The following is a 23,989-nucleotide window of genomic DNA, read 5'->3' as shown; positions in this document are numbered from 1 at the left end:
TTACCCATTATCCCTTTGCCTCACGATTCTGTACTGTTACTTACCTTCCTGTTGCCGAACCTTGCCTGTCTTACCACTCTGTCCTCACCAGTGGGCTAGCCTCTGGTGAAGGATTCTTAGTATCGTAATCACCTGCTCCTCAGGTGATCAGTAGTTGCAGTATTGTTTGTACACCTGCTCCTCAGGTGTCCACTAGACTACAGTATAGTCTTAATCACCTGCTCCTCAGGTGATCAGTAGTTGCAGTATAGTCTGAATCACCCGCTCCTCAGGAGATTCCTTCAGCATCACCAGTTGCTGGGGCTTGTTTTCTGTCACATTGTCTGTGTACTGATAGTACCTCATCAGCCCCTTTGGTGAGGCCTCACCTAATTACTAGGTTACAGTCTGTGTATTATAGTACCTTACCAGTCCCTATGGTAAGGTCTTGCAAAACTAATAAAGTTACGGTTGCACCAAGCACTACACTCTTAGCACCCTTTTAGCTATACTAGTATTATTGGTGATTCTGCAGATCACCACATAATCAGGTATAGCATCTGTATTATTGGTGATTCTGCAGATCACCATATAATCAGACATCTGAGTTGCTACACCCAACCGTTACAGCGCCCTCCACCTATCAGGATGTGCGGCCTGCATTCCAGCAGCTGCGTCATCAGCAGGGAACAAGTGCTGGGACCCGGAAGTAGCAGCCTCAGCCCGTGTCTTGGCATTATTACCATCAGACCAATGTAAGTTCCTTACAATCACATATTAATGCAGTGCAAGTTTATTTCCCCTTATCCCCTTACAGTTAACGAGCAACAGCCCTGGATACAGTCATCTGGTTCAAACCGCCTTTTCAATAGACTCCTATTTCTCCTCTGAGAGGTCACTGTAACAGAATAAAGAAAACCTGGCACAGTAACAGATTCATATTCATTTGGTTATATCATAATTCTTAAAACAATACAATAATCATTCTTAAAGCATCACTCCAGCACACTAGTTTGATTATATCAGAGCGATACTTTCAGCAGTTTAGGAATATAAAAGGTATACACACAATTATAAAACTTTCGTTGATTCTTTGCACAACAGCCTTCAAAACTCAAAAAAAAATTTACTGGGGAAAATAAAAAGAAAAAAGTCAGAAGGTGTGGTTTTGGGTTTTGATCACACAAGGTGTTGGTTTGTTCTGATCAGTTGTCAGATGCAGGTTAGCATTGAGCCACCCGACCTTCTTAACAAACTAGCAGCTTCTATTACATTTGTAACACCCACAGCATACGTACTTTGTTAGTTACAGCACTTCCGTGCTGTTTTTCTCAGTGTAACTGCATGACTGGACAAGCAGGAAGTACTGCAATACATTACATTTTAAAGCTATGGTCCTCAGCCCATGAGCTTTTAGCCTGTTAACCTTTTTTTAACTACCCCTAAAACATTAGGAATTTGTGTATTAGGCCGTCCACCAAGCGGTGGCTTTGTTTACCCCACAGAAAAGTCTACACACAGTTCATATAGCAGCTGATTTGTCAGGAAATGAACAGCAGATCCATTCCATGGAAGCTCATTAATGTATATGGATTAAGTCCGATTCCAGCTGAACCCATAAAGGTGCATTTGCTTTAGCACACATTGCTGGGACTTGGACCAGTTGGGCTGCTTTATAATAGTTGAGCAAATTAGGAACTCGTAATCCACCTTCCGACCTCTGCTTCATCAGAGTTGAGGACCGAATCCTTGGCCATTTATGAGCACAGATAAATTGTATACATTGCTGATGTAATTTCTTAATATGATTTTTATTAATTGCAATTGGAAGTACCCATAAGAAATATAAGATTCATGTAAATAAAGAAAAGTTTGATCAAAGCTATTCTGCCCGAGAAAGATAGGAGGGAATTGTGCCATCGGGACAGGCAGGGCTGTGGAGTCGGTACAAAAATCCACTGACTCCGACTCCAACTCCTCTAATTTGCATATTGCAATCTTGTTGATTGAAAGTATGTAACATAAAATTCATCTCTTAACTGCCAACGCTTAGGAATTTTAAAAGACAACTGAAGTGGATATGTAGACATACATATGCCATATTTATTCCCTTTAGTCATAGACTAAAACTAGTCCTTGGAAAGTCAATTTGTAAAAGGTACAGACCGCAACAAAGAACATCTATCAGGCCCTGGGCAATGTAACTGTGGGTACATGTAAAAATGATGTGCAGGTACTCTGCAGGAGAATTAGGTGATTCTTCCTCTATTACACATCTGAACATGGATCAGGCCCTAGGCAATGTGACTGTGGGTACATGTAAGACTGATGTGCAGGTACTCTGCAGGAGAATGAGGCGATTATTCCTCTATTTCACATTCTTCATGCACAATCTGAACCAGGTTAATGGGCGATAGACAACACCTCTGTGTTCAACGTGCACAACATTCTCAGTGGCTTCACTGCAGCTCTGTGGGAAGTGCATATGTAAAGTACTACTGTGTAACAAAGTAAACCTGAGACAGATGAATTTAAAGTTTTATACATACCTGGGGCTTCCTCTAGCCCCCTTCAGGCTAATCAGTCTCTCGCTGTCCTCCTTCGCCACCTGGATCTTCTGCTATGAGTCCAGGTACTTGAGCCAGTCTTGCCTAGTTTGCATGCACACACTTCGCCGCCGGGAGCATAGTACACCTGCGCAGCACTATTGTGCAGGTGTAGAATGCTCCTGGCTGTAGGAGCGGCACGTGGCCGGACAGCACTGACTGGCTGAATTACCGGCACTCATAGCAGAAGATCCAGGTGGCGGAGGAGGACTGTGAGGGACTGATTAGCCTGAAGGGGGCTGGATGATGCCCCAGGTATGTATAACACTTTTCTTTTCATCTGTCTCAGGTACCATTTAATTCGTAGTTACCAAACCAACTTTTAACATCATATCAAATTGTTTGATTTCATGAGCAGAGTGCATACATTTGCATAAATCAGCATCAACGCATAATTATTTCCATCTCATTGACCATCTCTATTAGAGACACAGCTACACATCAGGCTTTATTCTTACAGCATAGATGTTATTTAGTATATATAAGAGATTCCTGTGTACACATCATATATACTGTACTGTCACAATCAAATATGTATATCTGACTTTAAAAATACAGGGACTGCTTTATTGAAGCAGCACAAGTAACTAATTTTGATTGGTTTATTTCATTTTTGTGGACTAAGCACAGCTATTACTGTATTTATAAATTATGATGACTTTTATCTGAGAAATAAAACATTTTATCATATTTTCTATTTTAATTACAGTTTAAATTCATTAGGAGTCGGAGTCGGTGCATTTTTCCAGACTCCAGGTACCCAAAATTGCTCCGACTCCGACCCCACAGCTCTGGGGACAGGTCTTGTTCAAAACTGACGAAGCAGAGGTGGATAATTTAATGAACGTAAATCTTTATGGTCCAAAGAGCTATTTCATGTTGCATATTGAAAAGTTTCAAGGGCGGTCAGAACTGGAACAAGGGACCTAGAGAGGACTAGGATGGCTTTAGAAGATCCAGAGCCTTCTCTAAATAAAACAAGATTTTGCCTTCTTAAAACATGAGGTATTTACGATTATTCTGGTTAGAATAAGCATATGAGGTGTCCCACAGTGCATCACTGATGAATATGCAAACCGTCCCTGAAACTAAACACACCTCCAGGACAGGTAACTAATTCAGGATTGGCACATAAAACCAATACTTCTGGGAAGCTTACACTCATCTACAGAGCAAGTGGTCACACCCACCAGGAAGGGCCAGTGGCGCAATGGATAACGCGTCTGACTACGGATCAGAAGATTCTAGGTTCGACTCCTGGCTGGCTCGACTTGTTTTGTCACATTTAAAGGGATTTGTTAAATCTCCAATTTCTATTCATTTTAACGGAAAATATGATTTCTGCCATAAGGTCTTCCATTACATCCTATTAACAGGTCATGAGCACATTATAAGCATACATGATGTTACATAACCAGTGGTGTCTGTGCTAATTACAAGCTGACACATCATTGCATGCCAGCCCCATCTGGAGGTGTGTTTAGCTTCTAAGGAGGACAATGGTTAATTTGCATTTATTCAGCAGTAATGCACTGGGAGACATCTCAGAGCTCACTCCAACCTGAATTATCGCAAATACTTCTGTTTTAAGAAAGCAAACTTGTGTTTTCTGTGCTAATTCATACACACTAACAGATTGTGAGCATGCTATATAAGTACTATAAAGTACACGGTTTTCTGTGGTAAAGCAGTCTTCTTCCCCTTGGACAGCCGAAGAATTGTTTTACACTGACGCCCGAATGTAAAAACTGTGAGGTCTTAACAGGCAGCACTATACTGCGAGGAACTCACATGGCCAATGTGCATGGCAATACTGCAAGGAATGTATAGCTCAGAGCACCAATAACAAATGACAGACAAATCCTGCATGGAGAATATAGCAGCACAATATTGCAAGTAAGCTCTCTACAGTCCAGCTCACACGTCAGGCGTTCTGCGCTCTGCAACCAACAACTCTACTACCAGAACCTAATGGGGGAAGTCGAGTCTCCTCTGTGAACTTGAAGCGCACAGCTCCCTCCCTGCGTCGCACTTACTACTCCTCCTTCAGGAATCATGCCGGAAGTGACGTGCAGCGCGGGAGATTCGCAGCCCGGGCTGGAGTGCAGGAAGGATTAGCGCTATCGCTGTAGCCCTGCGTCAGTGTGAGCTCAGCGTGTACATTCAGGCGCTAACTGGCAAGAGGAGGCGTGGCCGTACTGTACTGCAGCTTCAGTCTCCGCCATCCCAGCTAATTTCCCTGCTGACAGGTCTCTGTGCTGTCTGATCTCAGCAAAACTTTCTGACACGTTCGCTAACTTGTCATAATGTCAGTCTGACAAGCTATTATGAATGTTCTATAAGCAAAATTAAACATGATTTTGTTTCTTGCATCTTTTGATTGGGCGGTTTGTTTAATGCTTTTGTGTCTTGTGCATTACTTTAATCCTATGCAGTTACTGTTATATACTCTTTTTTAGGGGCCTTGGTTACATTAAATGGACCAAAAAATCATATCCCTAGCTTCTGACAAGAAAACAGAAGGACTTCAGAAGTACCTGCAGACTCTCAAAGATTCAGAGGTAAAAATCTCATTGTAAATTGCATGCATTGTACATACATTTTAAAAAATATTCCAATTATGCATCTCATTAGTCCTTAATACTTGTCTGACTTGCTATATCATTATTTCTAGGTATGGTCAATGTGATGCAAATACTCTTGTAGTGTAAAGCAGTGTTCCCCAACCTTATCCTCAAGGCCTACCAACTGTGCATGTTTTGTGGAAATCCACAAGGGTAGTTAAAGGACTTACGAGGTGAAATCTTAAAAACGTCAAATACCTGTATGCTCATTTAAGGCACGGAGGACGCCCTCCGTGCTGTTCCGCCGGGTCCCCTGTGCTCAATAGCCCCCCGGCCGGGTCCCGACCGCTCGGCCCGGGTTGGGCTCTCTTGGCTGCACAAAGATGGCCGCATGAGCCGGCTGCGGCTGCGCAGTCCGCTTAGCCGGCTGCGCAGCTCTAGGGCCAACCCCCCGATCCACGCTACAAGTTGCGTGGATCGGGGGGTTGACCCTAGAGCTGCGCAGCCGCACTCGCGGCTAAGCGGACTGCGCAGCCGCGGCCGACTCATGCGGCCATCTTTGTGCAGCCAAGAGAGCCCGGGCCGAGCGGTCGGGACCCGGCCGGGGGGCCATTGAGCGCAGGGGACCCGGCGCGGACGGCGTCCTCCGTGCCTTAAATGAGCATTCAGGTATTTTACTTTTTTTAAGATTTCACCTCGTAAGTCCTTTAAAGAGAACCCGAGGTGGGTTTCTGACATGAATATTAGGACACAGATGCTAGTTCTGCATACTATCACCAGCCTCTGTGTCCGTATAACCGCCACGCTAGCGACATGCACCTTGTCGCTAGCTGGCTGTTTACCTTTGTGCTGCCTGTCACTGCTGCTCCCCTGCCTCCTCTATAGTGCCGCTCCCCACCTGCATCCCTTCCCTCCAACCAGCTTACTGAGGTGGGGAGGGAAGGGACGCCGGTGGGGAGCCGCGATATGCAGGAGGCGGGGTCGGCGGTGACAGGCAGCACAAAGGTTAACAGCCAGCTAGCGACAAGGTGCATGTCGCTAGCTCGGCTGTTTTTATATTGGGGGACAGCAGGGGGGGGGGGGGGGGGCGCACTATACGAACACAGAGGCTGGTGATAGTATGTAGAACCAGGCCCTGTGTTCTAATATTCATGTCAGAAACCTACCTTGGGTTCTCTTTTAAGAGGAACTATTAGCCATACTATGCCAGGAAAAAAAACGACATATCTAAGTAGATATATACTTGCTCTACTTACATAACAAATGTATTGCACTGTCCACGTTTTGATTTCAGTGAATTTTATATAGTAGATAAAGAGAATTCTGTTCCCTGGCAGGGGCCATCTTTAGTTCCTCCGGTTGAAGCCAATCCTGATGTCATTTCCTCCCTTACTCCCCCCTTCTTCCCACAGCAATAGAGAGCGCCGCATCTATGGGCACCCACCGCATCCTTGTGAACCCCCTGACCCTGCTACCATATCCATAGGGATTCCCCCTGCATTTACCCTGTGCCCTTAATCCAACCACATCGATAGGCAGCATCCCTGCTCGTTCCGCAGCATTACAGAGCTTGGCGGGGAATAATAAATGCAGCGCACACAGACTCACCTCAACATGGTTCCTGGCGATGGAGTTCCCATCTATACTGTCTGCACTACCGCCGCTCTGTACGGTGGTAGTGCAGAGAGTATAGACGGGAACTCCATCGCCAGGAACCATGTTTGAGGTGAGTCTGTGTGCGCTGCATTTAGTATTTTCCACCAAGCTCTATAATGCTGCGGGACGAGCAGGGATGCTGCCCATCGATGTGGTTGGGTAGAGGGTAAATCCCTATGGATATGGTAGCAGGGCCGGGGAGTTCCCATGGATGCGGGAATGCCTATTGATGTGGAGGTGATACCTATCATACTGCTGGAGTGCAGGGAGGGGCAGGCGGTGACAGTCACGAATCCAGCCAATCAGAGAGGAACAGGAGTGAGTGACACAGGCTTAAGCCAATCAAGCTGAACTAGCTGTGTCTGGAGAAGAGGAGGAAAGTAAAAGAGAACCCCATGCCGCCCCAGCATGCACTGCAACTTCTCTTTTGAAACTGATGTACGAATAAGAGCTGCAGGATATGAGGAATAATGTTCATCTTCAATTAAAAAAGTAAGATTGATTTTGAAGTTTGGCCTTGCCTTTTTAGCATCCTTTTTATCTATTCAAAAGATAGAAATAGAGAATTAATTTTGGTTTTCATGCCTATCAGTTATTCTCAAATCAGCTCTGCTGAGAAACTAATTACCTCACCTGTACATGTTTGTGGTTTCCTGCAAAACATGCACTGTTGGTGGGCCTTGAAGATAGGATTGGAAAACTCTGGTCTAAATGTTCTACAGAATCTCAATAGCTACAAGAATTCTACATGCAGCAGTTTTGTAACTTTTAATAAATGAACCGCTCCAGTGTGAAATAGCTTGTATGATTAACCATGCACTTTTTCAAAACGTGGGCAATTGGAAAATCTTTGAAAAGTGCTCTTGGTGTGAAACAGCCCTTTATTTATGTTATTTACATTAAAGTAGTAATGGGAATTCCGGCTCTTCTCGGAGAATCTGCTCTTTTGAATCGGCTCCCATTAAAGAGCCGGCTCTTACGGCTCTGAATCGGCTCTTCATTAAATATTACTAGACACCACTCAGAGTCTCCATGACAACTCCAGACTGCTTCTCTGACTGGGGCAATCTCTCCTGCTACTGCTCTGCTCCGCCCCATACACTCCTACAAGCTGCAAGAGGAGGACTACATCTCCCAGCATGCCTCAGCGCCCTTTATTACACAGCAAATCAGAGCTGTGTGGGGCGGCTGAGGCATCGGCTCTTTCAAAACTGAGAACCGGCTCTTGTCGTTCGCAGCAAAGAGCCGGCTCGTTCGCGAACGACCCATCACTACTTTAAAGCGACCTGAGCACCTCAACTATAAAAATATTTCAAGAGTATTCGAGCCGAAGCTTGGGGACAAAATTTGATACTTGCCTAAAGAGAGGGAAGCCTCTGGATCCTTTTGAGGCTTCCCTTCTTGTTGTGTTGTCTGCCATAGCTGAGCACTGCCCCCAGAAGATTAGCGACAGTGCATTGCCTCTAATCCTATCGGGGCTGCCCAGCTCTTCTTCCTCCAGAGTAGCTGCAAATAGCCGACCTAGCCCGCATGCGCAGGCTCTGTGGTAGTGCTACTGCGCGGCCCACTTCAGGAAGAAGAGCTGCATGGCCCCGATGTGGAGGGTGGCCGTGCTCCGCAACAGGGGGTTTTAGATCAGCGGGGAAAGCCTCAATAGGATCCTGAGGCTTCCTCTCTTAACCTCCCTGGCGGTAAGCCCGACCTAGGGTTGAGCTAGCCGCCGCAGGGGATCACATGGCTCCGGGAGGATTTTTGGCTATAAAATGTTATTTATATTCTTCAGCTAACACTTCGCTGGCTAAGTATGCCCCCCAAGTGCCTCCAGTCCCCTCTGATCGCAGCCGGTATACGTACTCCCCAGTGATCCCGCGATGTCGCAGCCTCCCAATCAGCAACGAGTGAAGCTGTATGGAGAAGCTGCGGCTCTCGCGGAATCGCAGACGGGTACATTTTACCGGCTGTGATCGGGGGATCAGAGGGAACCGGAGGCACTTGGGGGGCATATTAGCTAGCGAAGTGCTAGCTGAAGAAAATAAATAACATTTTATAGCCAAAAATCCTCCTGCGGACGCAGACATTGAAACTGCGTACTGCCAGGGAGGTTAAAGAGAGCTCGAGGTGGTCTAAAAAAAACCAAAAAGTAGGCTACCTGATCCCCAGGGCTGAGCGGATCAGGTAGCCGCAAATACCGCTGCTCCCATGGGCCGCAATGGCCCACTTTCACTTTCGTGACACCTGGGTCTCGATGCTGCGCTGAGAGACTGTGTTGTCTCATAGCGTGCAGGGAGGCAGGGGAGCGGCAGGAGGCGCAACCACAGGAGAGAGCTGCCCAGTGGCAGCTCAGGAAACACTGTAGGAACGCCCCAGGCAGGCATTTTGAACAGGAAATTCCTCTTCCCTGTGTTTACCTCAGAGTTAGTGACTCGTGGGGGGGTTGGGGCAGAGAGCAGTGGTTCCTGGACACAGCCCCATGTCATTAGGCAGAGAACATGCCTCTGTGTCCCATCTACCCCCCCCCCCCCCCCCCCCGAAGATCCACCCCGGGTTCTCTTTAAGCTATGTATCTAGTTTTGATCCTGAGCTTCATCTTGGGATCACTTTAAAATGAGCGATTATACATGATGTCTACTTTCTGGGGGGGTTCAATTACCTTACCTACCGGGCTGTCCCATTACTAGCGATGGTGTCCATCTTGGAGCTGTCACTGCTGCATGACCGCAGTTCAAAGTGGCTGCAAGTCCAGCATGTTTCTTGCCGCAGATGCATGCTGGGTGATGTAGTCTTTTCCCAGGTTGCACAGCATCTGGTGTGCTACATCCCCCAGCATGCATCAGCGGCTGGGAATGCCACATCTTCCAGCATACACCTGTGACTGGGAACGCTCTGGAATTGCCGGTCACTTTGAACTGCTTCAGTGACGGCTCCAAGATGGATGCCATCACGGAGATGGGGGCTTTGGAGATATGTTATTTAATGCTGCTTCCCTACAACACATACTTCCCTACAACATACTGCAACATACACCCCTTAGGGGCAGGTTCGTTTTAAATATAGTTGAGGTACTCGGGTCGCTTAAAGTGTGGGAGAACACTTGTTTGTGCAGAAAAGAATTTGTGTACGGCTTTTAATCTGTCTTTTCAGCAGGAGAGAAAAAATACAGATCTGTTTTTACAAAACATTATTAAACAATAGACCGCTAATTAGAGATGGCCAATAAGATGTTTATAAGTCTGTCTTGCATTCAAATTGTATGCCGATTGGAGTTGGGCAGAATCACTATCATCAGGAAATGCATTTGATTTGCCCAATTTCAAGTTGCATATGATTTGTGTTAAACTTGCTTGCAAGATGAAATTAGTTGCATCTCATCGAACATCTATATTGTAAACCAGTATTTCTCAAATTTGTCCCAGAAGGCAGGATCAGCGGAAGTCACCATACCAAGCTAGAAGCGCAGCTACCAAACTGCCCAATACTTATTTCATGTGTGATCTGTGGACAGGACCGGACTTGTACTGTTTACCGCCCAAGGCTGCCGTCGCCAGCCGCCCCCTTCAGTATAGGTAGCCAGATGACCCCCTCCCTTCTAGTATAGATAACCTGATGACTCTCTCCCCCCCCCCCCCCCCCTCCAGTGTAGGTAGTCAGATGACTCCTCCCCTCTTTACCTCCAGTGTAGGTGACTCCTTTAATCCCTCCTTTTCTCACTCCCCCCCCCCCCCCCCCCTCCTTTTAGTATAGGTAGCCAGCTCGCCTTCACACCGCAGAAGCGTCTCCAGAAGCAGAAGCGTCACTCCGCTCATCTCCAGCACAAAAGCCGTCTCCAATGCTGCCCAATTCCGTAGCTGCCCAACACAATGCAAACGTGCACAGAGAGCAAGGTGGCTGCTGCACAAGCCGCTGGCAGCAGAGTACCATGGTCAGGCGCTCGCCTGATCTCCCTGCCTTGCAGCATTTCCAAGCTTGCAAATGCTGCATAAGTTCAGCCTGCTGCTTTGGTGCCCTAGGCCATGGCCTAAATCCGGCCCTGTCTGCGGAATTGGGCCAATCAAAATCAGCGGGAAGAGCATTTGATTGGTCCAAATTGTAAGGTTGGTGGTGTGTACACACACACAATATATGACCCCTACAGGTATCGGGAGTATTTCCTTTGTGTGACAGTTTAGGGCTGAGAGCTGTACAGACGTTCTATTTCTATGGATAGGAGACAACGAAGCAGCTTGCAGGCAGGGTAAGGATGGAAACCATGTGCTTGGCTGAGATGTTCAGGCACAACGGATCTTACTGCGATGCATCGGGGCAGCTGTACATGCTCTAGACTCTTAATATTTTTATTTGTTGTTCTTGTTACAGCTTGTCAGTCTCATCACAAAGCATGCAGTTAAAGGGAAAGAGTTTGGAACACTACTACGTGGCATTTTCAAAGGTAAATATATATGTTCAATATTGGATGTGCATGCCAGTGCTAAATAGAGCAACTCTGAACAGTTCAAGCGGAAGTGAAATGTCTTAAAACAAAGAGATTCACTTACTTGGGGCTTCTGCCAGCCCCCTGCAGCAGACCTGTGCCCACTCCATGACATAACGATCTTCCGTTTCTCCGCCACAGCTCACTTTTCTTCTCGTAGTGGAAGCTGACATCTAAGTCGACGGCCACTGGCTGCGTGTATCCTCGTACACTTTCCCGTAGCGAGGAGCCTCCTGCGCAGTACGAGAAAATCTCTACTGCACCTGCACAGTACGTTCCCGGCGACGGAAGCGTGAACAAGGATGCACGCGGCCAGGCCCGTGCAGGCGCAGTGGACACGGCCTGCAAGAAGTGAAAGTGAGCCGCTGCATGGGAACAGAAGATCGGTATGTCACCTTGCGGGCACAGGTCGGCTGCAGGGGGCTGGTAGAAGCCCCAGGTAAGTGAAACTCTTATTTTTTTTTTCAGGACATTTCAGTTCCGCTTTAAATGTGTATTTAGCAATGATATTTAGTATTGTGTGCATTTGTTACTTGTGAAAAATGCTAAAAAGCAGCGTTGCTTTACTAAATAATGCCATGAATCATCTTCATTAATTAAGTACAGTAAATAGAATAATGAATTAAATCAATATTTGGTGTGAGCACCCATTCGCTTTTATCTCAGCAGCAATTATCCTTTAAAGTGAACCCAAAATGAGTGACGTGGAGGGTGCCATATTGGTTTCTTTTTAAGCAATACCAGTTCCAGCCCTGCTGGTCTGTTTGGCTGCAGTAGTGTCTGAAGTACACCAGAAACAAGCATGAAGCTAATCTTGTCAGAAACACCTGATCTGTATAGCTGTTCAGGGCCTATGACTGAAAGTATTAGAGGCAGAGGATCAGCAGGAAAGACAGGCAACTGGTGTTGCTTTAAAGGAAATAAATATGGAAGCCTCCATGTCCCTCTCACCTTGGGTTCGCTTTAATGGAGGAGGGATAGTGTTAGGCATTATAGGAGGACAGTTAGTGTTAGGCATCGTAGGATGATGGTCAATGTTTTGCATTAGGAGGAGGGTTAGTATTAGGCGTTACGAGGAGGGTTAATGTTAGGCATTAGGAAGGGAGGTCAATGTTAGACATTTGGAAGGGGGATCGAGTATGTTACTGGTAAAATATAGGAGGGAGGTTTAACCACTTCCATACCAGCAGAGTCTGGCCCTTTAAACGGCGCCTCCCGAAGAATCGCCACAGTCATGCCACTCCTCCATCCTTGCATGCCCCTATCTCTACCATTGTTATGATGGCATAGCTGTGTGAGCAGGTCAGTAGCCGCTTTTATTGGCTCCTGACGCTGGTCTGCGGTGAGGAGAGAGAGTCTGCGATCGGCAGGAGCATGCTGCGGGATGATTGAAATGTACGCCCTGGCAGGTATAACAGGATCAAAACAGTGCATAGATTTCTATCATCAAGGTCCGGAAGTGGTTAATGTTCAAATACGGGGCTCGGTATGTTGCTGGTAAAATATTGGTAATATTATATTACCAATATTTTAACTATCAGCATGAAAATGGTGCCCAGTTCATCAGGCGGCTCTTCAATAGACTCGTACACGATGCAATTATATTGCAATGGCTCTAGCAGCGTGGTCTGCCGAATTCCATCAGAATAACATGCAGCAATGGAACTGTGCTGAAAAATTTGCTTTGCATGTTGCCAGTACAACGTGAAACATACAGTTCATAGACTTATGCTTACATCCCAACCGTTAGTGCTTTGTCCAGTAACGTGCAGCATGCTGTACGCTGCTGGACAATGTGTGCTAATGTTGCACTGTAAGCGTACGTCTATGGATTGTATGCGCCATATCGCACTGGTAGCATGTTATGCAAATTTTCAACACATTTGTGTTGTGATCCTATTTTTCAGTATGCCCGTGTGTGTAGTGTGTACAGCGTGAAAACACCCTTAGATGCACATGTATGCACTTTGTGAAAGTACATGCCTGGTATTTTGTGCTAAGAATTCTGGAAAACCTGCCACAGTTCAGTGCAAGTAAAACCAAAGTGGCTTGCTGATAACCACACCAGTATTTGTGTATGTGAATTTGTGACTATAAACTAATCATGAAAGTGTGTACCCCAAGTAGAGATTCTTGCTAGCTGATTGAGACCAATTACCGTATATTCTGTCCTCTGTATGTTTTTGTCCTTTTGTCAGGCTCTCCATGTTCAGAAGATATAGCCGTGCATAGACGGTTAGCAATCTATAAACATTGCATAGAACTTGTTGAGTCTGGAGACCTACAGAGGGAAGTGGCTTCTGAGACTGTGGGCCTGTTAATGCTAGAGGTAAAACAATTTGATCCTATCTTTTTACTGATATCCTTGGTTTTTTTTTTCTGTTTTATATTTATGTAAAGTTAACTTTTTTCAATTTTTTTTTACATATATATACAATAAGAGTTGTTCTTACTCTCACTGTTATCTGATTGGTTGCTTTATGCCGCAGCTCCTTAAATCCACACCACAGACATCAAGGTATTCTGATGAGAGGGAACATGTTTCAAAAACCTGCATCTTTATTAAATCGATCCATATTTCCTGTTTTAGGATCAAGGAAGAGGTCCCCTTAAACAACCGTATCTAAAACCATCAAACTTTATTATTATCTACAGACATACACGCATGTCTTTATAGCTACGAATCAGGATCCTGAATGGTCAGAACTGCGTCAGATGATTTGGGGGTGGGGGGGTCACATCTTGCTATACCCATGCTATGCATATGCACTTCCTTTATTGTGCTTAATGTCCATGTTACTTGTCTATACAATATATCTTGTACGGTGCCAGGGACAACGTGTGCTTTATAATTCAGTTATAACTTCCTAAAATATTGCTGTCCAAATGAAGCCTCCTGTATGAGGCATAGAAATTTACCATAGCCTACTTTACACAGCCAAAACAAGTCTTCTGTTATTTTTGTAATGTGTAACACTATCCACACATTATGGATCTTTGCTTGCTGAGAAACAATTGTGATAAATGTTGTCCTTATCTATATTGTCTTTCAGGTGCATCAGTTTCCAGGGGTGTCACTTCTTGAATTGGCTAACATATATGTTGAAGCAGTGAAGGCTGGAAGTTTATCCAATGGGAAGTCTTTGGAACTGTTCCCTAATGTGCTTAAAGCTCTTTCATCGAAGGAAACCCTAGTCTATGGCAATGGTAAGGTGTGAAGCAAGCCTTCTTTATTCAGGCCTTATAATTACCCTGAGGAAATAGTCTTTATGGGTTTGTGACTGGAACAAAGAATGGTAGGTCATTGACTACCTGTACTCTTTGCTGACCTACCTGTCTGTAGTCAGACTTATGCTGGATCCACACGGTGCGTTTGCGCACTCGATTTCCCGCTCGATTCCCGTCGATTCGTTTATTTCCAACATGTCCGATTTGGATTTCGATGGATCGTTAGGTCGATTCGCATGCAAAGTATGCCAAATCGACCTAACGATCCATCGAAATCCAAATCGGACATGTTGGAAATAAACAAATCGACGGGAATCGAGCGGGAAATCGAGTGCGCGAACGCACCGTGTGGATCCAGCATTAAAGTGGACCCAAACTAAAAATACAAGCTTTCAGAAATAAAATCTATTTTCTAAATTATAATAATAAATAGCAGCCTTTTTTCAGCTGCATGATGACAAATATAAAATATTTTACATTTATTGGAGGAGCCCCTCCCTTCCTTTCATATTGCTGGGAAATAATCCGGCAAACTGGTGGAGTAGGTGGTGTCCAGCAAAGGAGGAATTGCTAATGGCTGCCACTTGTATAACCCTAGTTATGCAAAGAGGAGGGTGAAAAGCATGCACTGAAATGCTCATAGGCTTGAAGGAGTGTTTATTTATATTTGTATGTGTCGGAGTGGTGCAACTAAATATTTTGAATTTAAAAAAATGTTTGGTTTGGGTCTGCTAAGGACAAATGAAATGAGCGTGATATGGAGGCTGCTGTGTTTATTCCTTTTTAACCACTTAAAGGGGTTCTGTGGGGGTTTCTGAGGAGAAAAACTGCCACTTACCTGGGGCTTCTATCAGCCCCCTGCAGCGGTAATGTCCCACGCCGTCCTGCTCCCATCCGCCGTTCCCCGCAGCCGGCACCGGGCTATTATTCGTCTGACACACAGACGAATAATGCGCGTTACCGCGCCTCCGCTCGCGTCATCTGAGGCTTTCAGGCGCTTGCGCAGTAAGCTTCCGATGACGCAGGTGGAAGCGAGCGGGTGCGTGGCCACTGTAGCGCAGCCGCAGTTGGATCCCATGCCGCTTAGACCGGGGCCGGCGGCGGAGAACGGCAGATGGGAGCAGGACGCCGTGGGACATTACCGCTGCACGGGGCTGATAGAAGCCCAGGGTAAGTGTCTGTTTTTCTCCTCTGCAACCCCCCACAGAACTCCTTTAAGCCCTCGGTCGTTTTCACTTTATACATCCGAGCAATGTTCACCTCCCATTCATTAGCCTATAACTTTATCGCTACTTATCACAATGAACTGATCTATATCTTGTTTTTTCCGCCACCAATTAGGCTTTCTTTGGGTGGTACATTTTGCAAAGAGCTACCTTACTGTAAATGCATTTTAACAATAAGAATAAGAAAAAAAAACGAATGCCTCCATAATTAAAACTCACGTATTGTATTTGCCCATTCGTCCCGGTTATTTCACCGTTTAAATTATGTCCCTATCACAATGTATGGCGACAATATTTTATTTGGAAATAAAAGAGCATTTTTTCCGTTTTGCATCCATCACTATTTACAAGCTTATAATAAAAAAAAAAATAGAAATATTTCATCTTTACATAGATATTTAAAAAGTTTAAACCCTTAGGTAAATATTTGTGTTTTTTTTAATTGTAATGTTTTTTTTTGTTTTTTTAATTATTAAACATTTTATGAAAAACAAAAGTTTGCTTTCTTAAAACAGAAAGAATTTGCGATAATTCAGGTCGGAGTGAGCTTGAGATGTCTCCCAGTGCAACACTGCTGAATATATGCAAATTAACCATTGTACCCTTAGAAGCTAAACACACCTCCAGAACCGCTGGAATGCAATGATGTTTCAGCTTGTTAATTTGTACAGAGCCATAATAATCCAACATGCATACAGACTGTTTCGGATTGTTTGATCCTCATCAGTGCATGGCATGGATTAATTTGGCTCTATGCAGTAGGGCTTGCAACACCGAGAGGCACAGACCAACCAGCAAGCTCATGGTGACCCAGAACTCATTGGAGTGTGTAAGGGACTACAATGGTCCTAAAAGCCCCCTTACTAAGATGTTAAGAAAAACAAAAGTTTGCTTTCTTAAAACAGAAAGAATTTGCGATAATTCAGGTCGGAGTGAGCTTGAGATGTCTTCCAGTGCAACACTGCTGAGTATATGCAAATTAACCATTGTAAACATTTTGTGTGTATTTTTGGGAGGGTGGGATGTAAATAGTATTTGTTTGGGGTAAATATATGTGCATTTGAATTTTTTTTTTACATTTAGATGTAGTTTTACTTTTTTTTTTGAGTTTGTTTACATGACGTCACTCAAAGCCTGGGGTCTCAAACTCAATTTACCTGGGGGCCGCAGGAGGCAAAGTCAGGATGAGGCTGGGCCGCATAAGGGAATCAATCAATCAATCAGCAGCTCCCCCCCCCCCCCCCCGGTCCCTTGCATTGATTTTGATTTCAAAATCAAATTCACACTGAAGTGAACTATTTTGCCTATTTTACCTTATAGTTCGCTTCAGTGCTCCCATTACAAGTAATCCGCCGTGTTCCCGCCTCAAAACGAGGGCTGCAGAGCCCCCAAATTGCCCGGGGGGCAATCCGCCGGCATTTCCTGCAGGGGGCAGAGCTTTCAGCTTCAGCTCTGCCCCTCCTGACGTCAATCGCGGCGCATGCCACCTCTGCCCGCCCCTCTCACTCTTCCTTCACAGAGAGGGGCGGGCAGAGGCGGCGATACGCCGCGATTGACGTCAGGAGGGGCAGAGCTGAAGCTGAAAGCTCTGCCCCTTCCAGGAGATGCCGGCGGATTGCCCCCCGGGCGATTTGGGGGCTTCGCAGCCCTCATTTAGCGGCGGGGATGCGGCGGATTACTTGGAAGCACTGAAGCAAACTATAAGGAATCTTTTGCCGGCGCGGGCCACAAAATATTGTATCGAGGGCCGCAAATGGCCCGCGGGCCGCGAGTTTGAGACCCCTGCTCTAAGCGTACAATGTACGCTTAGAGCAGGCATGGGCAAACTTGGTCCTCCAGCTGTTAAGGAACTACAAGTCCCACAATGCATTGCAGGAGTCTGACAGCCACAGTCATGACTCATAAAGGCAAATGCATTGTGGGACTTGTAGTTCCGGAACAGCTGGAGAGCCGAGTTTGCCCATGCCTGGCTTAGGGCCCGTTTCCACTATCGCGAATCCGCATGCGGGCAACGCATGCGGATTCGCACAGTCAGTACAAGTGGATGGGACTGTTTCCACTTGTGCGTTTCCCCGCACGTTTTTCTGTGCAGAAAAAATCTGCAGGGTAGGGGCCTCAGAATTCGCCTGCGTGTGGAATGCAGGCGAATCGCACGCAATGTATTTAATAGGGAAATCGCATGCGTTTTCCCCATGCGTTTTTTGCCGCGATTTCGCATGCGATTTCGCATAGGTACCCATGTTAATTTACACAGGCAGTGACATGGTTAAAATCGCATACAGCCTTACCTATGCGAAATCACATGCGAAATCGCGGCAAAAAACGCATGCAGAATCGCACCCGCATGCGATTTGCCTGCGGTGATTCGCCGGCGATTTCGTAACGCTATAGTGGAAACGGGCCCTCAGAGGGACATAGGAGTCAGAAAAAGCAAAGCTTCCGAGAGAAGCTGTCGCTTTTTCTGCAGGAGAGAGGAATCAGTGATCGGGGCACCATGGCCCGATTCATTGATTCCTGGGCTAACAAATCCGCGGCCGGGATCATCGGGCGCGGGAGCGCACATGTCCTCTTTGACGTAGAACTACGTCAAGGAGGACAAACTGGTTAAACAATGCAGATTGACTGGCTGTCCTGCTGATCCTCTGCCTCTAATACTTTTATCCATAGACCCTGAACATGCAGATTAGATGTTTCTGACAAAATCGGACAAGGTTAGCTGCATGCTTGTTTCAGGTGTGTGATTCAAACTCTGCTGTAGCCAGGAGATCAGCAGGAATGCCAGGCAACTGGTTTTGTTTAAATGGAAATAAATATGGCAGCTTCCATATCCCTCTCGCTTCAGGTATCCTTTAAAGAACAACTGTAGTGAGAGGTACATGGAGGCTGCCATATTTATTTCATTTTAAGCCATACCACTTTCTCCCATCGTCCTCCAGGATGGCTGCTGCTGAGATATTGCTTGTCCCTCCCCGAACGGAAACACCTGTAAGAGTAATCAATTTAAAAGAACCCGCCCTTATATAAGGACTCCTCCTCCCTCACCAACTCAGTTTTTGTTTGTTTTCCATCACCTGAGGATACACCTGTAGACCTTTCTTGTTTTAAGGCATAGGTTGGCCTGGGGCGCCTATGTTGTCAGGCAGGGGTTTTTCCTGGATGGCGGTGGAAACTGTGAGTAGGATGCCCCAGTTTTAACCTGTGTGCGGTGGGGGCGGAATGTTACCTGGCTGCAGGTTGTCCAAAAGGATCACCGCCATTACCGCCCTTCTTGCTGCGTCCATGTGTTACAGAGCAGCTAGAGATGTCAGAAGTTATGACATAGGATCTCCTGGTCCCGCAGGTGTCACTTCTGCTAGCCGCTGTTTGGCCAATGAAGACAGGAAGTGGGGCGGTGTCTTCTGAAGCCAAGAGAAGCGCGAATTCCGTGCTCTCTACACGTGGGACGCCAGCGACGCTGCCATGGAGCAGAAGCAGTCCTCCGCAACAGCAGCCTCTGATGCCCGACCGAGACTCTCTCTCGGAGGAATTGGCACAGGTACATATATGAGAAAACGATTGCTATCTATAAATACCTCTAGCAAAATGTTTTCTGAGCAGTGACTCTTCTTTCACGGTTTTGCAAAACTTGCACTGCAACAGCCTGAGAGATAGAGATGCCAAAAGTGTAACATTAGATTACATGATAAGAAATGGAACTGCTCCTCACGTTCTCCACTATGCTGGAAGATGGGATCACAGACAATAGGCATCCCAGCCTGTTCCAGCAGCAAGGTGAGTGCACTGATGGTGCATTTTTTGCAGGAATATACACTCCTATGGTGAGATTGCAGTGTGATTTCCCCTGTGTTTTACCTTTTCCCTTTCCCTCTATAACCTAGCAAGCTAAGTGCATGCAAAACAGAGGGGGTATCGGATAGGGTTGGAGAAGCTAATATCTTAGAAATGTTGCTACTGCAACATTGGGCTTCCCCAGCAATATAACAAAGAATTGTCAAGCCTGCACGAGATCTGTGGTAACTCGTGGTTGACAATTTACATAAACAGCTAATGGAAACTTTCAGGGTAATAAGGAATCCCTGAGCAGTTTCAGGGAGTTATTGGTTTCCCATTTTTGATTGTTAGGTTTGCAGTAAACCTATACTAGCTGTAGAGACTGAGGATTGTTTGCAGGAATATGCACTTACATGATTGATTGTTAGTGGTTTCCCTTGTATGGTTTATATTTTCCCTTATCCTCTGTGCCCATGCAATGTAACAGTGGGTGCAAAGCATGAGTGAAGGGGAATTGTTGCCATTGCGGCAGTATGTTTCCCCAGGGTTATAATAAGATTGGTCAAGCCTGAACTGGAGCGAGGGTGATTGACAATCTATGTAAATGAGAAATAGAACTTTTCAGGAAGTGAAACTCTGGTAGTTTCAAGGAGTTCTTTTTCTTTCAGATCTGTTTTGCAATGGCATTGGTTCAGATCTGTTTTGCATTGGTTCAGAACTGTTTTGCATTTGCATTTGTGTCAGATCTGTTTTGCATTGGCATTGGTTCAGATCTGTTTTGCATTTGTCAGAACTGTTTCGCATTTACATTTGTGTCAGATCTGTTTGCTTTTGCATTTGTGTCAGATCTGTTTGCATTTCCATTGGTTCAGATATGTTTGCATTGGTCAGATCTGTTTTGCATTTGCATTGGTGTCAGATCTGGTTTACATTTACATTGGTGTCAGATCTGGTTTGCATTTACATTGGTGTCAGATCTGGTTTGCATTTACATTGGTGTCAGATCTGGTTTGCATTTACATTGGTGTCAGATCTGTTTTGCATTTACATTGGTGTCAGATCTGTTTTGCATTAGTTCAGATCTGTTTTGCATTGGCATTGGTTCAGATCTGTTTTGCATTAGCATTAGTTCAGATCTGTTTTGCATTAGCATTGGTTCAGATCTGTTTTGCATTTGCATTGGTTCAGATCTGTTTTGCATTGGCATTAGTTCAGATCTGCTTGCATTGGTTCAGATCTGTTTTGCACTTGCATTGGTTCAGATCTGTTTTGCACTTGCATTGGTTCAGATCTGTTTTGCACTTGCATTGGTTCAGATCTGTTGTGCATTTGCATTGGTGTCAGATCTATTTTTGCATTTGCATTGGTGTCAGATCTGTTCTGCATTGGCATTGGTTCAGATCTGTTTTGCATTTTGCATTGGTTCAGATCTGCTTGCATTGGTTCAGATCTGCTTGCATTGGTTCAGATCTGTTTTGCACTTGCATTGGTTCAGATCTGTTTTGCACTTGCATTGGTTCAGATCTGCTTGCATTGGTTCAGATCTGTTTTGCACTTGCATTGGTTCAGATCTGCTTGCATTGGTGTCAGATCTGTTGTGCATTTGCATTGGTGTCAGATCTGTTTGGCTTTTACATTGGTGTCAGATCTGTTTGGCTTTTGCATTGGTGTCAGACCTGTTTTGCATTTGCATTGGTTCAAATATGTTTTGCTTTTGCATTGATATCCGATCTGTGTTGCATTTGCATTGGTTCAGATCTGTTTTGCTTTGGCATTGGTGTCAGATCTGCTTTGCATTTCCATTGGTTCAGATTGGTTTTGCATTTGCATTGGTGTCAGATCTGTTGGCTTTTGCATTGGTGTCAGATCTGTTTTGCATTTGCATTGGTTCAAATATGTTTTGCTTTTGCATTGGTATCCAATCTGTTTTGCATTTGCGTTAGTTCAGATCTGTTTTGCATTTGCGTTAGTTCAGATCTGTTTTGCTTTGGCATTGGTGTCAGATCTGCTTTGCATTTCCATTGGTTCAGATTGGTTTTGCATTTGCATTGGTGTCAGATCTGTTTTGCTTTTGCATTGGTGTCAGATCTGTTTAGCTTTGAATTTGTTTCAGATCTATTTTGCATTTTGCTTTGGTTCTAGACCTGTTTAGCATCTGTATTGGTCTCAGATCTGTTTCGCTTATGCGTTGGTCTCAGATCTGTTTCGCTTATGCGTTGATCTCAGATCGGTCTTGCTTATGCGTTGGTCTCAGATCGGTTTCGCTTATGCGTTGGTCTCAGATCGGTTTCGCTTATGCGTTGGTCTCAGATCGGTTTCGCTTATGCGTTGGTCTCAGATCGGTTTCGCTTATGCGTTGGTCTCAGATCGGTTTCGCTTATGCGTTGGTCTCAGATCGGTTTCGCTTATGCGTTGGTCTCAGATCGGTTTCGCTTATGCGTTGGTCTCAGATCGGTTTCGCTTATGCGTTGGTCTCAGATCGGTTTCGCTTATGCGTTGGTCTCAGATCGGTTTCGCTTATGCGTTGGTCTCAGATCGGTTTCGCTTATGCGTTGGTCTCAGATCGGTTTCGCTTATGCGTTGGTCTCAGATCGGTTTCGCTTATGCGTTGGTCTCAGATCGGTTTCGCTTATGCGTTGGTCTCAGATCGGTTTCGCTTATGCGTTGGTCTCAGATCGGTTTCGCTTATGCGTTGGTCTCAGATCGGTTTCGCTTATGCGTTGGTCTCAGATCGGTTTCGCTTATGCGTTGGTCTCAGATCGGTTTCGCTTATGCGTTGGTCTCAGATCGGTTTCGCTTATGCGTTGGTCTCAGATCGGTTTCGCTTATGCGTTGGTCTCAGATCGGTTTCGCTTATGCGTTGGTCTCAGATCGGTTTCGCTTATGCGTTGGTCTCAGATCGGTTTCGCTTATGCGTTGGTCTCAGATCGGTTTCGCTTTGGCGTTGGTCTCAGATCGGTTTCGCTTTGGCGTTGGTCTCAGATCGGTTTTGCTTTGGCGTTTGTCTGAAATGTTTTTCATGTGTTGCAGATCTGTTTTGCCTTTGCGTTGGGTTCAGATCTGTTTACCTTTTTGATACGAAGGTGGAGGATTTCTGCTCTCTCCACCCATCGGTGTCAGGGAACAGATTGGATGAGTTATTAGTGGACTGGCTGAGCGGTCTCCTCTACACATTTCCACCATTCAACTTCACTCCCAAGGTGCTGAAAAAGATGGAGGTTGAAGGGCAACAGTGATATTCATAGGTCCCTGGTGGCTGAGAAGGGCATGGTTCCTTATCTGTTGTCTCTAGTCCTGAAAGCCCCATGGCATCTGGGAAAGACAAGACCTGTTAGTTCAGGGGTCAAATGTTCACCCTACTCTCCAGATGTAAAAGTTGATAGCCTGGGCATTGAGGAAAGAATCCTGGTTAAGACTGGGTTTCTAAAGAGGTGGCATCTACTTTAGTTAACTGCAGAAAGATTTCCACAACGAGGAAATATGCAAAATTCGGAACGCATATTCTTCCTGAAAGGAAAGGAATAATATACAGACGGAGGACCTTAAGATTATTTTGGGAATTTTTTACAGAGTGAAATTGATATGGGGCTGAAGGTAAGCGCCCTAAGAGTCCACATATCGGCCTTATTGGGTTTTCTTCATACACAATTGTCTAAGAAGGGTTTTGTTAACTCTTATTTTCAGTAGCGAATTTTCGACCAATGCCAGGGAAATTAGTTCCCCCTTGGGATTCATCTTTAATTCTAAATTTCTTGACTTCTGATAAATTTGAACCTATTGCTCAGACCCCTTTAAAGAATCTAACATTAAAAGTAGCAATAACGTCAGCTAGAAGAATTGGGGATATTCAGGCACTATCCATTAACGTCCTTTTGATATGGTTATTCATTCAGAATTGCGTTCAGACCTGACCTAGTCTATCTTCCAAAGATCTCTTCATCTTCTTTCATCATTCACAGGAGATTGTTTTACCGTCTTTTTCTCCCAAGCCGCAGGATGCTAGAGGAGCAGTGAAACAGATTAATGTGAGAAGAGCTATCATAGTTTATTTAGAAAGGACAGCTCGGTGGAGAAGATCTAGCCATTTATTTGTATCATATATGGGAGCCTCAAAGGGGTTGCAGGCATCAAGAAGCGCCATAGCTAGACGGGTTAAGGAGCTAATAGGTTGGGCTTACAGGGAATCGCAGGAAATATTCCATACTAGAATTGCGACACATTCCACTCTATCCTTGGCAGCCTCTTGGGCAGAGAGGTCGTGAGCAAGCCTGGAACAGATATGTAAAGCAGCTACCTGGTCGTCACACACAACTTTTGTGAAACGCTACAGAGTTGAACTACTGTCAAGCCAGGTTCAGAGTTTCTTTTGGAAGAAAGTATTACAAGCCATCATCCCTCCCTAATGAAACTTTCTCGCTGGTCTCAGCAGCAGCCATCCTGGAGGACGATGGGAGAAAACCCCAGCTGCTTACCTGTAGCCGTGTTTCGGCG

At 45.3% G+C, this 23,989-nt stretch overlaps 1 protein-coding gene and 1 non-coding gene across 9 annotated transcripts in view; both read left to right on the top strand.

The window, feature by feature from the left end:
• FANCI (FA complementation group I) overlaps positions 1-23,989 on the top strand; it is a 104,049-nt gene that overhangs the window by 16,097 nt on the left and 63,963 nt on the right. For 7 of the 8 annotated variants that reach the window (XM_068275207.1, XM_068275203.1, XM_068275204.1 and 4 more), the window contains exons 3-6: positions 5,045-5,146; positions 11,159-11,231; positions 13,472-13,602; positions 14,327-14,480. In XM_068275207.1, the coding sequence (XP_068131308.1) occupies positions 5,063-5,146; positions 11,159-11,231; positions 13,472-13,602; positions 14,327-14,480 (442 nt within the window). In that variant the 5' untranslated portion in view covers positions 5,045-5,062. Of the gene's footprint in view, positions 1-4,661; positions 4,835-5,044; positions 5,147-11,158; positions 11,232-13,471; positions 13,603-14,326; positions 14,481-23,989 lie in introns of those variants that run through there. The other variant, XM_068275201.1, reaches the window with a different exon arrangement.
• Positions 3,782-3,854, top strand: TRNAR-ACG (transfer RNA arginine (anticodon ACG)). Its single transcript has one exon. It is a non-coding gene; the product is annotated as a tRNA-Arg (tRNA).

Source organism: Hyperolius riggenbachi, chromosome 3 (assembly GCF_040937935.1).
Source record: "Hyperolius riggenbachi isolate aHypRig1 chromosome 3, aHypRig1.pri, whole genome shotgun sequence".
NCBI lineage: Eukaryota > Metazoa > Chordata > Amphibia > Anura > Hyperoliidae > Hyperolius > Hyperolius riggenbachi.
This window is presented reverse-complemented; position numbering and strand designations above follow the sequence as displayed.